The sequence below is a fragment of the Kryptolebias marmoratus genome, linkage group LG6 (genome assembly GCF_001649575.2).
Source record: "Kryptolebias marmoratus isolate JLee-2015 linkage group LG6, ASM164957v2, whole genome shotgun sequence".
In the NCBI taxonomy this organism is placed as follows: domain Eukaryota; kingdom Metazoa; phylum Chordata; class Actinopteri; order Cyprinodontiformes; family Rivulidae; genus Kryptolebias; species Kryptolebias marmoratus.
The window spans coordinates 25,051,177-25,068,804 of NC_051435.1; the positions used below are offsets into that span (position 1 = coordinate 25,051,177).

Sequence of the window (17,628 nt, forward strand, 5' to 3'; positions counted from 1 at the left end):
GGGGGGGGGGGGGTATACTGTGTTGCTGATTTTTTTTTATCCATTAGCTTTGTTAAGCACTTTGTATTACATTTACCTTTGATCAGTGATGCATAAATAAAGCTGATTTATATGAACTAATGCGCAAAAATTGGTTGATGCACTTATCACGTTTAGGCTGGACAACTATTATTATTATCTGTTTATATATGTATGTATATATATAAAGGCAATCAGAAGTTTTAATTTGAGAAAGAATCCCCTTTTTTTTTACTTTTACTTCTGAAGTGTTTGATTAGTTTTTAGAGAAATCGGTGTGTTTTTTTGAGGCTGCTTACGTCGTCATCGTTGGGCTGCAGGATGTGGTAGAGCCAGGGTATGTCTCCCAGTTTGCCCAGTTCCATCTCCACATTCTGCAGAGCACCGGACAGCTGCTCCTCCTCTGGCGGGTCCAGTTGCTGAAAGAGGTGGAAATATGTCAACTTGTTTGACCTAAATACAAAAATAGCACTACGAGAAGAAGCAGGGAGACGTTTTTATTGTTTTTGAACACTTTCAATGATTAAAAAAAATGATTTCTGACCAGAGAGACTCGTCCCAACAAAAGGGACTCTGTCTCATTGTGGAGCGCCTTGACAGTGCTGGCCACCTCAATGGCTGTGTTCCTCGTCAGGCTCTGTGGAAGAAACAGCTCTGTAGGATGATGTTTCACAGGAACAGCTTCCGTTCAGAACACTTTCAAACACTTTGGATAAACATAAACAGCCAGTATGAAGGGAAAACGATTGCTAGGTGAGACAGCAGAAGAAATTCAAAAAGCCGCAGAATCCCAAACAACATCACACATAAAAATTAGTAAATGTACCTTTTGATTAACTGTACTTCCATCAAAAACTGGATCAAAAATATAATTTTACAGAAATGATGTCAACAAATATAATTTTACTAATTGCCAAGTTGAGAAATTTTAGGTAAAGAGATGTTGCAGACGTTGCAGATTTGCAACAGCGAATTGCATATACCTAATTACTCCACATTCCTATTTTATGAGCCTTATTTTACTCAGATGATAATTTCCCCAAATGTCTGATTTTTCCTGTTACTAAAACTTAATTTGAGCCTGAGAGGGTTATGCAATTTAGGCTGCAGTAGATATTAAGGGGAGTAACAGTAACAGGGTTTAATATATACCTTATTATGAGGATTACGGTTCAATACAACGGGAAAAAAAAACTTTTTTTTAAATTTGTTTGTGTTTTTAAGGACAGTACCCTTCCTAGTGGGGAGAGAGTAAGGTGAGTCCTCCTAATGTGAAAGTATAAAATAAACAAAATCTGAAACAATTATCAAGCTTCTTAGCGACTGAGTGCTAATGTAGAAAGAATAAGCCTGCACTCATTACAGGGCTTAACTTTCTGCTACACAGTAAAATAATCGAGGAACAGAAATAAACCTAAAGAGGTACAGTGGCTCTTGCTGCTCCAGCTGTACCTTGGAGGGTATGAAAATGGTACCTGAATGCCGGTACATTTTTCAACCTTTTGTTTGGACCTTAAAGGTACCCCCCAGGTAAAAAACACTGTGCACACACTCCCCCCGCTACAGTTGTTCAATCAATCAAATCAATCAAATTTTATCTGTATAGCACATTTCAGCAACAAGGCATTTCAAGGTGCTTTACATAATTAAAAAACAAAATAAAAACAGCATGTGACAATGAATAAACAGTAAGAAAGAGAAAAACATCGAAGACATCAAAAACCCGCACTCAAACCCTAATTTAGCCATAAGCAACTCTAAACNTGCATAGAAACTGAAAGCTGCTTCTCCTTGTTTGGTTCTGGTTCTGGGGATGCAGAGCAGTCCAGAAGCAGAAGATCTGAGGGGTCTAGACGGTTGGTACAGCGATAACAGATCTTTAATGTATTGTGGTGCTGAACCGTTCAGTGATTTATAAACTAACAACAGTATTTTAAAGTCTATTCTTTGAGCTACAGGGAGCCAGTGTAGGGACTTTAAAACTGGTGTTATGTGCTCTATCTTCCTGGTTTTAGTGAGAACACGAGCAGTTCATGATCACTGGGACTCCAGAGTTTTTCTTCAACACAGCTGATTTGTTGCAAACAAATACATTTTCCAGTTTTTGCGTGTTTTCCTAATCCAACCACTTATGCTTAGTTTTATGTAGAGTGCTTAGATAGTAGTTATCTCTGCTTCTTAAAGTGCACTTAAATAAAACATGCCCCCTTCTAGATGGAATTTATGATTACCTGTGACTAACATACATTGTTGTTGTGTAGTTCACTGTACCCATCCCAGTTGTCTATACCCAACTGTCAGGATACGAATACATGCACCTTTACACCCCTAACATCTATCCTTTAATTTATTCTTCTTTTATATTTATTTACTGTTCATGTCTTAGAAGGAGGGTCATGTATTTCTTGTCTGTGGCTGATAAGATATGCATCCCAAGTCAATATTATGGATCTAATAAAGATACTTGATCAGTGCAAAGTCATAATAGACTGATGAATCTAATGTCAATCCCCAAACTCTATCAGCATGTGGTGTGCATTTTCCATTAAGCAACATTTCAAAAAGGTTTCTTTAAATTTGCTAAAGAACTGGATGGAAAGACAGCAAATTTAGGTTTGAACCACAAAATGAAGCCAATTATATACAACATAATTGAAAGCACGGTTTGTGCTCATGGCTCACCTCTGGGAACTTTGGGTGTGTTTTGTTAATAGCGTGAGACGCAGCATTAACAGCATGAGCCAGCTCCTGCTCTAGAAGCCCGTTGTTTTTCGCAGCTTCGCATATCCTGTGATGAGATGGAATGAACACTCGGTGAGTCTGATTCAGGATGTAAAAGGTAGAGGGAGGCCTGATGCTGGTGACAGCACTTGTTTACCTCGTAATGAGCTCCTCAGCAGCTCGGGCACACATCTGCAACAGCGCAGCCTCCTCCTCGCTGGCCAGGTCCACAGACTGCTGAGGGTAAAGGTGAGGTCGTAAAGGAGGCTTATCGTACTTCAGCTTGTCCTCCCAAGACTTCAGTGTGTTCTCAAATGCCTGCCAACAAACATTAGATCAAAGGAAATTCATGTTAACAAGTGTGGTACAGTATCTTATCATTTCCATCCAGCCCATCATCCTCACCCGGTCTCTGGTGAGCATCTGGGCTCTGTTCTTGTGCTGGATCTTGATGACTCCAGGGGGCTGGATCCAGGCCTCACCGTCTACCTGAATCGGAACACCCTCATCACCCATGATGGTGATCTTCACAGTTCGGCACTGATTCAAGCAGAGACTCAGATCAGATAGGTAAAACTGAGTTGCATTTTTTTCCTTTCATGCTATTGTTAGTGTGCAGCAATGGTCAATTCATACCGCTGCCAAATCATACTCACATTTCATACCCCATAGTTTTGTACAAAATGGTTATCATTTTATACCCAGTGGCTCACGTATCATACAAAGTGATTATCATTTTGTTCCCAGTAGATGATGCTTTGCACAATGTAATTATCATTTCGTCCAAAGTGGTTATCACTTCACCCCCAGTGGTTGATATATCATACAAAGAGATTATCATTACATACGCAATGGTTGACGTTTCATACAAACTGATTATCATTGTGTCTAGAGTTGTTTATGTTTCATTTCAATAGAGTACAAGACTGTTACCGTTTCACATCCATACCCAACCATATACACGTCTACATGCGTGCATATGAGCCTGCGTTCACTGCATGCATCCCTGCAGCCCTGTGTGCACATATACACGTATCATTATAGGCACCGGCTCCATTTCACCCTGCCTTTTATTTTATAGGCAATGTTATTGTCTGCTATAATCATGTACTTATCTCAATAACAAAAATGTTAAAAATAGTAGGTGCTTACACTATGCGAAGACAATTACCTGCCCAGTGTGCAAGCATAATGGTTAAGTTGTGGTGATTATAAGACACACGGCAGGCAATACATAAATTGATATAGCTACGGCGATGCGTAATAATTTGTATGTATATATTTTCTATATCTTTGCTGACAGCTGAAGATTCCTACTGTATTTGGAGCTAATGCCTGACTTAAATAGAACTGCATTTTAAAATTTCTTCTTTTAAGTTCTGCGGTTATTCTGAAAATATTTATGACTCCAGCCCTAAATGCCCAGGCCTGACCACAATGATGATAATAATACTAATATTATAAAAACTTGTCCAGATGTGCTTAACTCCACAGTACTCTGACAGATTCAATTATCAATGTTGTAGCATCTGTCAGTGTGGCTATAAGGTGGACAAAAGTGAGTACAAGGTGGAGCAGAATAAAAAGAGACCAGCAGTAGCTGGCTAGTTTTTGTACACAAAAGGTATGGGTATACAGTAATCAACAAGTGCAAAAGTACAATTTGGTGGTGGTATAAATTGACCCAAAGCGAGTTGGTATGTTCTCTTACCTGTGCTATACGGTGATGTTGGAGTTTGATGACTCTGGAAACAGCCATCTGCATGCTACCAAAAACAGCCACTACCTCCAGGATCTTATCATCAAATGATGGAGCAGAGAAGATCTGCAACAGTATCAGTGTGAAATTTAGGAGCGGACAGTTTTCTCTTGATTTTGTACATTATATAAAGATTGTACAATTTATTTTTTTTTTACTTTTATTGAGGTTAAAATTTAAAAACCTATTTTACTGAAACAATGTTCAGTTTTTTTAGAGAATGAATAAATGCAAGAGTTAGATGGTATAAAAAAAATGTTTTGACAAGTGTGAAAAAATCACCAGGGTTGAGCTGAACTATACCTAAAAGCTAATTTGATACAAAGTTAAAAATGATGATCAAAAATGATACTTGATTAAAAATAGGAAATAATAAACAAAATGCACAGAAAATACTTAAGGAATTAAAAAAAAATAAAACAATAACTAATGGATAACCAAATGTAACAATAGTAACTGAAAAAAAATAAATAAAATCAAATCACTCCACTTTCCCAACAATAGACAATACTAAAACTAAAAATCTAAACATTTATATTACACAAAATTAATTTGAAAGCATTTTTTAGAGTGAAAAAAAAACTAAAATCAGGACAATTTACCGTACTTTCCGGTCTATAAGGCGCACTTAAAATCCTTGAATTTTCTCAATAGATGACAGTGCGCCTTATAATCCGCAGCACCTTATATATGTAAGAAGTCGTAATGTTTTAGTAGGACTTTGGTAAACTACAAAGCTGCACCGCTTGCAGCATTAAGGCTCAGTTACAGTTGCGCAGGGCTCTACGCACGGCGCAGACTTGACGTTTACGTCGGTGCAGTATCCTTCCGTGAGTTTTGAGCCGTTTGATTATCTTTGTGATCTCTCACAGAGGGATCATATAAATGTTGATACAGGTGAACCAGCTCTGCTAGAGCACCAAAACAGTCCAGTTTAAATGGAGCGTGGCGCTTGGTCCGCAAGAAGTTACAAAAATTGAGAGGTGCACGACGATATGTCTTACAGTCCGGTGCGCTTTATATATGACTAAAGTTTGCAAATGGACCATTCATTGACAGTGTGTCTTATAGTGTGGAAAATACGGTAAAAAAAAAGAATTGATGTAAAACTAAGATACAACAAAATTCAAAATACACAACCACATTTTTATTATTATTTTTAATTTAAAGACTAAACATACAATAGCATTTTAGGGTCACTCAAAAAAAAAAAAAATGACAAAAACTTTTTATTTAATACCAAGTTTCAGGGTTAAAGTCAAAATGTCTAGAAAAAGTTTATGTTGTTTTCAAAAATAAAGTTGAAATAGCAAAAATAAATTTTGGAGATTAAATGGAAATCAAAGATCAAATCTTCATTGGCACAAAAACCTACTCTAACCATGTTGTTATTTTCCGAGGTTTCTTCTGTTACTTGTCACTGAATGGCACCGCTGCAATGGATCAGAGAACACCTCGCTAATGATAAACATTGTTTGGCTTCGAATGTAAAAGATGATAAGTGCGGGAAATAGGGACATTTTGCCAAAGTATGCAAATCACCTGTGGCTGTAGTAAGAGAAGTGATCGTTACTGATTTAGCAGAACTGGTTTTTAACCAAAAAAGGGTTAAAAACAAAAACAACTGGACTTCTATTCTGTAGTTGAAGACGTTTCGCTTCTCATCCGAGGAGCTTTCTCAATTCAGAAATAGAGAGTGTGGAGTAGAGCTTTTAAAGCTGAGATGTGATGTAAGCTGGATTGCTTGCAAATTGTTCTCACTCTCCTAACAACAGAGGCTCGTTAGGGTCCTTGTTTGTCTGACTCACTGATGGGCCACTCTGGTCACATGAGTGCAGGTGTTGATCCTTGAGGTGTAGGTGGACAGCTGAGTCCTGTCCCGAAGAGGTGGCTCTCCTGTGTTGAGCCATGCGTCTGTGGAGAGGTTGTTTGGTCTCTCCAATATAAAGGTATGAACATTCTTCGCTGCACTGAACTGCATACACAACTCTGCTCAGTTTGGGTTTGGGTGTTTTTTCCTTAGGGTGGACCAACCTCTGTCTCAGAATCCTGTTGGGTTTGAAATGTACTGGGAGGTTGTGTTTGGAGAAAATCCTTCTAAGTTACTCCAGCACAGGTCACTCACAGGTCATGGAGTTGAACTGGAACTTAGACCTACAATACAGCTTTAGGCCCATTTATTTCCTTCCTAAAGCACACGTTCATGAATGTGACCAGTGACATATATTCTATAGACGTACTATCACAAGAGATTGGATGAGACAAAACACCGCCATCTTAGTTGTTCATTTCAACCTTTGCACTCAGTAATACTATAATGCTTTCACATTGTGCAGCGTTTTCTTGTACACATGGTCACGAAAAATGCCCGGACAGCATAACATTTCATCGATCAGTTTATAATAACAAGGATATGTTTAACAAGGAGGAGAACTGAAGGAAAAGAATCCCATCACTGAGGAGTTAAAAGCAAAGCTGGAGTCACTTGAAGGTAGAATATTAAATGTAACATCTTGCATGTGTATTACATGACAATTAAGAGGTTTATGTCATTGTAAAATACATATCTACTCAGTATACAAATTTAATTGTAGTGATCCTTATTTTACAGAAAGCACATTCAGGAGACCCTGTAGCCTAAGTTATTCAACAACCACCAGATGTTTACAAGTGCTGCACCCTGACAGTGTCAGGAGCGGTGGAGGCAGAGGCGAACCCAGAACGCAGACTCATAGTTATAAATGAAAAAAAAAAAACAAATTTATTAAACTAAGAACCAAAACGAAAAACAAACAGCTGACGAGGCAGCAACTCAAAGAACAAAAATCAAAAACTCGATGGGCAGAACTATAAGGAGGCAAAGTATGGAGCATATTGGCAAACAGCAAAAACAAAAGCAATGAACCAGCGACTAGTGGAAGAAATAACCGGGTATTTGAGTGCTGAGGGTAACGAGGGAAGTGGAAACAGGTGAGTGGAGATGATTACGGACAGGTGGAGATGGGCGTGGCAAGAAGGGCAAAAGAGTGACGGAGGAGGAGTGAATATTGAGCAGGAACACAAACAGGAAAAACCCAAACTGAAAGCACTAATTAAAACCCACAGAGAAACCATAAAGAAAACAAAACAGAAACAAAAAATCCAAATCCTCACAGACAGTTGATGCTGTCCTTGAGGCAGCAAACTGAATTTAATCAACATGAAGGAAAGATGGTTGGTTTGGTGGAAACAGCGATTGATGACTCAGCAGAGGAGGCAAAATAAGCTCTTTTTAAATTTTAAAGACATGCTTTAAAGTTACTGCTGTTTAATATACTATGAATTACAAAAAATAAGCTTAACTGCTGTGTCATGTTTTACGCTTACATGTACTTGAGTGTTTTTGGCTTCACTGTTAACATCGAGACTTTGACCAGATTGGTTCCAGAAGTTCTTGCCAACCAAAGTTTTTTTGTTAACTTACAGCTGTTCTTCAGCACAGTACGCTACTACTGTTTCTCCTCCCATACTCTTCAAACCAGTTGGCACAGACTATTTTTCCATTAGCAAACCAGTGAAAGAAATTAATTTTGCTCCCCCTCACCCCAGAGGAGGTGGCAACTCTGAGGCTCCTCTCTGTGGCTGAGGGAACAAAATCTGGAGCAAGGATCTACACCAGGTGTGCCCAACCTGCCTCAGGTTGGAACACACCATGCTGGCAGTTAGGGTTCATGGCTTGTGATGGGGCTGTTCCCGTTTCACCATTAAGAGCCTCCAAAGACGGCTAGCAAATCAAGCTAATCTCTCCGTCAAAGATCCATTCTTGTCGCTGCGTGGGCTTCCGCCTGGCAACAAGTACAAGCGAGACAAAGGTGTGGAGGCTGAGATGTGTGTTACGGCCAGGGGTGGAAATTAAAAATAATAACAAGTATGGTTGTTGCGTAATTGATCTAGCTAGTGATTAGTGTTCTATAAATAGAACGAGGGGAGAGCACTGTTGAGAAAGCCTCCGAGATGGAAGCAGAAATGTCTTCGACTGAACAGAAGTCCAGTTGCATTGTGTTTTTTTTTTGTTTTTTTTTAAACATTTCTTTAGATATTGGCAAGCATGTTAAAGGCAAAGGCTAGAAGATCATCTTCAAGCAACTTGATGTTCCTGTGACTACAGCTGTACATGTTATTCAGAAGCTTAAATTCCATGGAGCTGTAGTCATTCTCCCTGCACCTGACCACAAGAAGACACTTGATGACAAACTGAAGAAACAGACAATTTGAATGGAAACCAAATAGTACATCAGTGTCAGTTCAACGCTGTTAGAGACAAAGAGGATTTAAAGGAAAACCACATAGAAGTACACCACTATTGAAAGCAAATCATACCGGAATTTGCCAAAAATGCATGTTGACAAGACAAGATGAGACAAAACTGCAGCTTTTTGGAAACAAGTCCCATCAGGAATGTGTTCACAGAAACAAAAATGAAACATGCACAGAAAAGAACTATCTATAGTGAAACACTGAGTATGCTTGTTTATGTTCTGGGGCTGCTTTGCAGCATGCGGCACAGGGTGCAGGGTACAATGAAATCTCAATACAATCAAGGCAAACTGGAGCAAAATGTGTTGCCTGCTGCCAGAAAGCCTGGTCCCATGGGTCCTCCAACAGGATAATGAGCTAAAACACACAACTAAAAGGACCCAAAAATGGCTAAAAATAAAATATACTGTTATGAAGTTGTCTTCTGTGAGCCCTGATCTAAAGCAGTGTGTTCACGAGTAGACAAAAATCTCTGACATGTGCAGACAATTCATAGAGAGTTACAGAAATCATTTGATTGCAGTGATTGACTCAAAAGGTTGTGCAACCACAGTTAAGTAAGAGTATCATCCTTTTGGTCTAAGCAAGACAATGATTCATTATTTTGTTTTAATAATTCTGTTGATCTAAAATTCAATGTAATGTCCAATTTTCATTAGTTGATTTTTAGCCACTTTTTTATTATTACTTTTATCAGTTTCAAGTTATTTCAGTACCATTGTGTAGTTTTCTGTCTTTAAGAAAAGGATACAAACCAATTTATCAGCAGCAGAAACAGAAACATCTGCGTCGGTAGCTGTCTGTAACTTTATTTAAAAGTCACAGACAGCTACAGACGCAGATGTTTCTGTTCCTGCTTTTTCAGCACAACAGTTACATAATAGCGCACACAATGTATGAGTGTGTCCTCCACAGGGGCTTACTCAGCTCAGAGGCCTGTGTGTGCAAACTGAGACTTTAATCCCTCAGTGGTCATTGTGCTCTGAGCCCTAAACAACAAGCACACACGTATTTCTCCTGCCACCAGGGCAGCAGGGTCATGTCAAAACCAGTGTCCACACTGTCCGCCACTAGTGAAGAATAAATGCAACAAAAAAGCTCTCAAAGCCTTGGCAGTTGCTTGCATGAAGAGAAAAAAACACCAGAGATGGTGTGAGATGCCAGCTAAGGACATGAGGCAGAATAGAGAGTGGCACTGAGACAGACTTTATAGTGAATGTCTGATGAACTGTCAGCGTACTCACATCATCCTCTTTGGTGCCGCCCCAGAAGTTGGTTCCGCCTGCATAGCTAGGAATGTTCAACACTGCGATCCCCTGAAGGCTGGGCAGGGGGATGTACTGCCCATCACACTGGAAACAACAGAGGCAAAGAGTCAGTGTGGCTGCTGCTTCAATGTCAAATCTAGTGTATTTGAACACATATAGCTGCTTTTCTTTATAACTTGCCTGTTTAAATGCACAACCAAAAAGACAAGCCTTTGAGCTTCATCAAGTTTATTATGTAAAGACGTCCACGTAGTGGGCTCCCGGATGGTTAACACTGTAATATCCTCCACAGTGGTAATCAAGATTATTCATGTTCGCAGCTGTTTTGCTAAAACTACACAATTCAAAACATCTCCCCTTTTCTGACTACAGTACATATTCTTGCCATCTATAAATAACATTTTATTTGAAATGATTCTGTACAATAAAATTAAAAAGGTAAAAATGAAGGACTTAAATTATGTCTTTAAAAACATCAAATTATTTTGTTTATTTTAGGTCTTAGTATCATTTTATCACAACAGTTTGAACTTCAGTAACTACTATTTGTTTGATATCCCAAAGGCTTTTATGTTTAAGATTTTTTTTTCTACATTTACAAAACAGTGTACAGTTCTCAATAAAAAAGTCTGCTTATCTTCCCAACATGTCTGTGTCATGACTGTGCTACTGCCTACAGCTTGCAGACACAAGGCAATAGTGGCACAAAAATATGTCCTTGGCAAGTCACCACTATTTGCCTTTACGTCATCCTAAATAACCAAACAACTTATATAAAGCTGAAAAGCACACACACTGCAGAACTGTGGTGTACCACATAATGTGAGTCGCCTCTCCAAACAACGGATGAAAGAATGAAGGCAATCAGTGGGGAATTACCAAGGACATATTTTTGTTCCACAGTCTAGTGTTACATTGATTCAGTAGTTACCTGTTTGGAAGATATCATTGTATTCATGTAAACAACCACAAATCATCTTTCAAAATCATTCATCGTAGCATCTCCAGGGTTCCATATTCTATTCTGTTCATTTTGTTTATAAAAATCTTTACTAATTCTTCTATTGTTTGCTGATGACACAAACTTGTTCTTTGCCCACAAAAAAATCAAATGAATTGGATCAAATCATAAATAATGTTTGTGAAAAAAGACACTGCAACAAACTTTCCCTCAACAGAAGCAAAGCTAAACATATTGTATTCAATTACAACAACAAAAGAATTATTCCAATTAAATTTGTCCAAAAATAAACAGACAGAATTGCTGGGATTCCCTATTGATGATTTATTCATTTTAAACGTTATACTGATGATTTTTTTTTATATATATATATATTTATAAATTGAGACATTTTCTTTTACTCTCTCCACTTGTAATTGTATATATAGTAAAACTTTATTTGAACCTCATTTACATTACTGCAATATCATATGGTGTAAGGATATCTTTAAAAATAAGAAAAAGTTCTATGTGCGTTTTCATGGTTTGAGTTAATTTCTCCTACCTGAATACTTTTCCATCATCACAATCTTCTGTGATTTGCTGAGCACAATTACTCTCAGAATGCTTGCATAATGTACCAAATTGTCTATAAACAATGGGACCTCATTCCAATCTTCCTTCCTATGGACACCTAAATAAAAATAATTACTGGAACGATTGAAGGTTAAAATGTATGAGCTTCAGCATTGTGTGAAGAAGAATCAGATTTGTAATGAGCTCAATTAGAAACTAAAAATGTGAAACTCTCGTTTCAAGAAAAAGCTAAAATTGAAACTCATATCAAGTATAAAAAGTTAAATGAATGTATTAAGAATTTTGCACATGGATGAATTGGTGATGCTCCAATGGTTATCTCATTCTATGTTTTGACTTATCTCCATTATTGTTTCACAGAGTTGCTATCTTATCCTGATTGTCCATGCTACTCTAAGGTAAACTAGATGCTGGGATTTGTCTGTTTAGTGTGGATGGGTGTGTGTGTGTAGTCACATGACTTTGGTACGGGAGATCAGGGGTTCGAATCCCGGTATTCAAGTTCACTTGAGTGTGAAGGGAGACGAGCAAATACTTTTGGCAATATAGTGTATGTCCAGCACTCTAATGACCACTGAAGCCCCTCCCCCTAATATTTGTTATATGAAAAATATACATATTTTTTGCATTTTTAACAAATATTTATCACTTGAAAGAATTAAACTGGCATTTCTTCTACTTTTTCTTTTAGCTGTTCTCTTTTCAGGCGCCGCTTAACTTTATCTTCTGTGTCCTCTGTCCTCACTCCAACTGCCTCCATGTCCTCTCTAACTGTATCCATATATCTCCTCTTTGGCCTTCCTCTTTATTGGAAAATTTTACAACAAGAATATTTTTTGATTTTCTTTCAACTGATGTTGGCTTCAAAACACTTTTCAATTCAGCTTTAAAGAAGTTCAACATCACTTCTGTTTGGTGTTTTATTTGACTCAACGCTTCTAAAAAGCACTCTCAGTTTGGTAGACCTTTAATGCCTGTTGTTATCTTCTTACCTCCAGCTGGACTTTCTGCTCCAGGTTCTTGTATGTTCTTTGCAGAAGCTCCTTAGTGCCCAAAACACCATACCACATCATATTCTTAGTGCGACTTCTGTGTTAAAAAGATGTGGAAAAGGAGCGTAGAAGTGTTTATTGAAGGTACATGCAGATTGACTATAAGTATGTTTTTATTTGACCAAAAACAGAACCATATCTCACCTGCATTTCTCTGGATGCTCCTCTCGCTTGTTGTTGAACTCCAGTGAAATCTTGGCGTCGAGGCCGATGCCAAAGTAGTTGTTCATGACACACTTCTCCGTGTAGCCGTCACTGTGCAGAGGAACAAAAAGCAAATAAATGTATCCACATATCTAGAAGGGTCGGACAGGAAGACAAAAAAGGAGAACGGTATTAAGAAAAACAAAGCTCTCACAGAGAGTCGAGGTCAGGATCGATGAAAGGTGTCGCACCAAAGGGGTCGATGTTAGCCAGCAGCATCTTGCTAATAATGGAGCTGCCAGCAATGGAGGCAGCCAGCCCTGCTCGCAATCCTACACCCACAGACAAACACACCCACGTCACACAAGCGTGAGTGACTGTCCTCGTTAACGGGCTGTGACATGGCTGTACTTGCGTATGTGTGTTTACCAGGGCAGATGATACGTGTGTTGAGCACGGGGAGGTTCTCCTTGCTGGTGGTAAAGGGGGTGATGGTGAAGGGGCCATAGGACTGGGTGCTGCGACTAATTCTCCTCTCGGCTGGGGAACAGGAGATTTTAGTAGATGGTCACACAGAATTTGTTTTTTTTTCTTTAAGTTTTAAATAATTTGGGCAACTGCAAAAAAACCTGCAGCTGTAGGTTGCAGTTGACATTGGATAAAAAGCAGGTAATAACGTTTGAGTAGCTAGTTAAACTAGGATGCATGTTTTAGACTGTGGGAGTAAACCAGAATTATTGTCCTTGTGTTTTCTTTTGACTGCTCCCTTCTGCAGGGTTTGCCACAGCAAATGAACTTGCACGGAAGATTTGGCAAGTGTTTTCCACCAGATGGCCTTCCTGAGGCAACCTGGGCTCGACCCTGCAGCCTCAGGATTATGGAAGTAAACCAGTAGTACCTAGAGAAAACCCATGCACACATGGGGAGAAAATGTAAACCTCACACAGAAAGGTCCCAACCAGGAGTCCAGCCTAAAAACCTTTGGCTGCAAAGCAAAAATGTTAATGAGCTGTGCTGCCAGGCAGCCATTATAGTACTGTATTTTGTATTTTTCAGCTCAACTCGTTGCAAGTTTTAATCAAACTCAGCTGTTTGTTTTTGTGTAAGTTTGCCAACAAACATGAAAGCTAAAATGTATGTAACTAAAGGAGAAATAACAAGTTCCTCATCAAAGGCAGATAATGTTGTGTTCTTATGTCTGTGCAATCTTGTGTCTTTCTTTTACCAAAGTATTGCATGAGCCACTAAACAGATTTTAATGAAAGTAAACATTAGTTACAAATTTTCAATTGATTAACATTTGGAGTCAACCTGATTCAAGATGGCTTCCAAACCCAAGTAACCTTAAAAAACACAAAAATGGCTATAACTCAGTCAGTTTCACAAACAACGACTGTGGCAGCAGCCAACACACATCCTGAGCTCTAGCAAATTGTGCAAAATCTTTGTTTAAAATTTTACCATTAACTTTTTGGGCTCAACTTTGTCTGTCTGTTAGCAAAATATCTCATGAACCACTTGATCGATTTTAATGAAACGTTCTGAAAAGAATCACTGGAAATAAATCTACAACTCATTAACCTTAGGAGTCAGACTGATTCAAGATGGCTGTCACAGCTAACTGAACCTAAAAAACTAAGAATACCTTTTATTCAGTCAGTTTTACAGATTTTGACCTAAAGTTTGGTGTAGTAACAACTAAAAAACATTTAAAACCCATACTCTGAGCCTAGCATTATCTTGAAGGTTTGTCCAAAACTGCTACAACTTCATCATTTCTCAACATAAGATGATCTTTTTTTTTTAAACTCTGGCATGAAAAGGGCAGGTGATATGCATTCCTAAAAGGAAAGCTCGGCCTTTAATTCATTTTCAAAGTTTTGCTCATATCCCAACCTGAATTTGTTCTGACCTTCCAGCAACATCTCATGAATCCTCCATTAGAACAATTACATGCAAGACTAGTAGATCTGCTGAACTGGACTCTTGTCTTCGTCAGGCCCATGTGCTTACAGAGTCAGGTTCACAGAAGTAATACAAGAAAACAGGGGACAACATGAAGCAGAATGTTTGACTGACACCACCTGGAAAAATGTGTGAAAGGAAGGAAGCAGGTTTCCAATAAACAGGAAGAAGGTCTGCACCTGAGAGGCTGATCCGTTATCGGGATTTGCCTGCACAGACAAAAACTGCAGCTCTCTCCCGCCAACATGTTTTCAGGTCAGTTCATTTAGTAATGAAGAAATCCTCTGCTGCAACAGATTGTTTTGGAGACTGAAGATTAGGAAATAAACAGTTGTAGGCAGGACCACTAATCCCTGAGTTTTTTTTATGACAGAAAACATGAGTAGAACTTTCTTTTTCCATGAACTATGTCTCTACTCTGTGTGGTGCAGAGTGGAATACATACAAAATGGCAATAGTTATACCTACTCCAATAATTAATGTTTGTCTGAGTGTTTTTAGTCGAGAGAGGTAATTGATTTGCGCAGTGAAGTCTTAACTCAAATAGGGCTGTGCCTCGTATCTGACCAAAACGTTTTTTAAAAGTTGTCACTGAACATGGCAGAAAAATGAGAATGCCTGGGTAGAAAAAGGTTGAACAAGTTAAATGCAGAAACTGGCCCATTGGGGATCAGAATCAACAAGTTCAAAACACTCACATGGCATGGCTTCCAGTTCTTTGGTGTCTTCGTCCTTCTCGCTGTCTCTGTTCTCGTCCTCACTGTCCTTCCTGAAGTCCAGGGAGGACGGAAGCTCAACATCCTCTGTGTGGGCATTCTGCTCATCAACCACTAAACAAAACAAAAGCAGACGAGATAAAGGAAACACAACATGCTGCACTTTACTGGCAAACAACAAATAATCATCTGAACTCTGTCTAATAAACACTCGAACCTCAATAAATAACAATAAAAAAAAAAGTGCTGGCCCAAAGGTGCAAGTTGTTAAAGGAATATTCTGAAGGGAAGTTCTGTAAAGAAACTTGTAAACAATTATTCTCCTAGCTGTGGTAGAAAGCTCTTTGAACAACCTCAGAAAAGAGAAACAGAATTACAGGACTGGTGAGCCAATAGCTGGTTGGAACGCTGTTAGGATCAAAGTGACAGCTGCTGTCTTAAATCCCATACACTAAAAATGATATCAATATTTCTAAAATTAGACACATCTTATCCAAAGACGATGCACAAAAACTGGTCCATGTGTTTATTACTTCTTGGCTGGACTATTAAAATTCTTTAAAACTCTAAAAAGTTCCAGCTGATCCAGAGTGGTGCTGCCAAAATTGGACTTTGGAAGTCGAGGACATGTAAAAACAATGTCGGTCCAGTCTGAGCTGACCCACTTCCAAAGCCACTCTAAAACAAACTCCAAGTCTTCAAAATATCAAATGGTAAAAGGTAGCCAGAAATGTTGCCTTCAGTGTTCATTCTGGTAGAAATATTGTAAAATTCCAGCCAAAAGTAGACACAGGCTACAGTGTATGTGCTACAGTTAGCTGCTGCAGTTTGCAAACAAACAACCAAACAAAAAAACAAACAAAAACAAAACACAGAACTTCATGTAAATCAGCACGTACAGTAAAGGAAGAAACCTCCAGCAGAGCCAGGCTCAGGATGAGGGATGATGTGAGAGAACAGGAACTCTTTCAAACTGCACTATTTCATACAGTTCAGGATAACCTATTTTATACTTTTTTTTAAAGTTAGCAATGAGTATCTTTAAGTTGTCAGCAGTTCACTTTGGTCTTGCCACTTGGTATTTGCATCAGTTATTAGCTTTTCTGTCCTGACAGACCTAAACTCTATTTTTCCAAACTGAGGCTGTTCAAGGAGTCAAACATTAAATCCTTTTCATAGACCACCACTTCACAATGGTCAGAATATACCTTTATGATCCCCATAAAGATGTTTCCTTGAAAAGTAACACATGTACCTCTCACAGCCTGCTCAATGATCTGACGGACAGCTTTTTTCAAACTGTTCGCTCTGAGCATCAGCTGCTCTCTGCTTTTGAAGAGTGGGTGAGGGGATCCTTCTCCTCCACCCTTCTCCGTCACTTCGGCCTCCAGCTTCTCCTTCAGCTCCGTCAGGCTCTCCTCACTGGCCTCCTCCTCCTCCTCCTCCTCATCTTCTTGTTCCTCCTGCTCCTCCTCTACGATCGGGGGAGTGCAGTGGGGAAGCAAAGGCAGAGGCTGGCACTCTGCGTTGAGGGTCTGGAGAAGGGAGTCCAACTTCTCGTTCAGGATGCCACACTGGAGGCCACAGAGGGAACAGACAAAGTCAGCAGGAATCAAGCTACTTTTCAGCAGAGGCAAATGAGGAATGCTTTATATCAGTGGTTCCCAAAGTGTGTGTGTGTGTGTATGCTGACTAAGCATAATGGACAGGTTTTTGACAGGGACAGGTTTTAACTCCATTTTGCACAGAGGCTTTTTTCAAATGTATTGATGATAGCATAGTTGAATATTGTTACAAATAGAAAAAAGAAATATGTTTGAAATAACACTGAGCAAATAATACTCTTCTACAGTATAGATGTCACAGCTCCATCTGTTCCTGCCACGCCTCTTGCCTCTAGTCATGCCACAGCCAAGTAACTTTCCATTCATCCCAGTTCCAAGCCACGCCCATGTTACCATGCCCACACAATCATAGTCATTCGTTTCACCTGTTTCTGTCCCCATAAATACCCACAGCTCCCAGTACACTTTGCCAGATTATTGAAAGCCTCACAGCAAGTAAATGTCCAGCGTTCACGTCTCGTTCATGCCTGATCTCGACCTTAGCCTGTTCCACGACCATCGCCTCTTGCCTGCTCCTTGCCTGATAC

The 17,628-nt window shown here is 39.1% G+C and overlaps 1 protein-coding gene across 6 annotated transcripts in view; it reads right to left on the bottom strand.

Moving 5' to 3' along the window:
* Positions 1-17,628, bottom strand: part of dgkh (diacylglycerol kinase, eta) — a 134,317-nt gene that overhangs the window by 19,503 nt on the left and 97,186 nt on the right. For all 6 annotated transcript variants that reach the window (XM_037976157.1, XM_037976155.1, XM_017431817.3 and 3 more), the window contains 13 exons: positions 16,732-17,050; positions 15,459-15,590; positions 13,225-13,335; positions 13,010-13,127; positions 12,796-12,906; positions 12,592-12,688; positions 10,039-10,146; positions 4,451-4,564; positions 3,145-3,279; positions 2,897-3,057; positions 2,701-2,806; positions 563-655; positions 318-437 (listed from right to left, as the gene is read on the bottom strand). In XM_037976157.1, the coding sequence (XP_037832085.1) occupies positions 318-437; positions 563-655; positions 2,701-2,806; positions 2,897-3,057; positions 3,145-3,279; positions 4,451-4,564; positions 10,039-10,146; positions 12,592-12,688; positions 12,796-12,906; positions 13,010-13,127; positions 13,225-13,335; positions 15,459-15,590; positions 16,732-17,050 (1,725 nt within the window). The remainder of the gene's footprint in view (positions 1-317; positions 438-562; positions 656-2,700; positions 2,807-2,896; positions 3,058-3,144; positions 3,280-4,450; positions 4,565-10,038; positions 10,147-12,591; positions 12,689-12,795; positions 12,907-13,009; positions 13,128-13,224; positions 13,336-15,458; positions 15,591-16,731; positions 17,051-17,628) is intronic.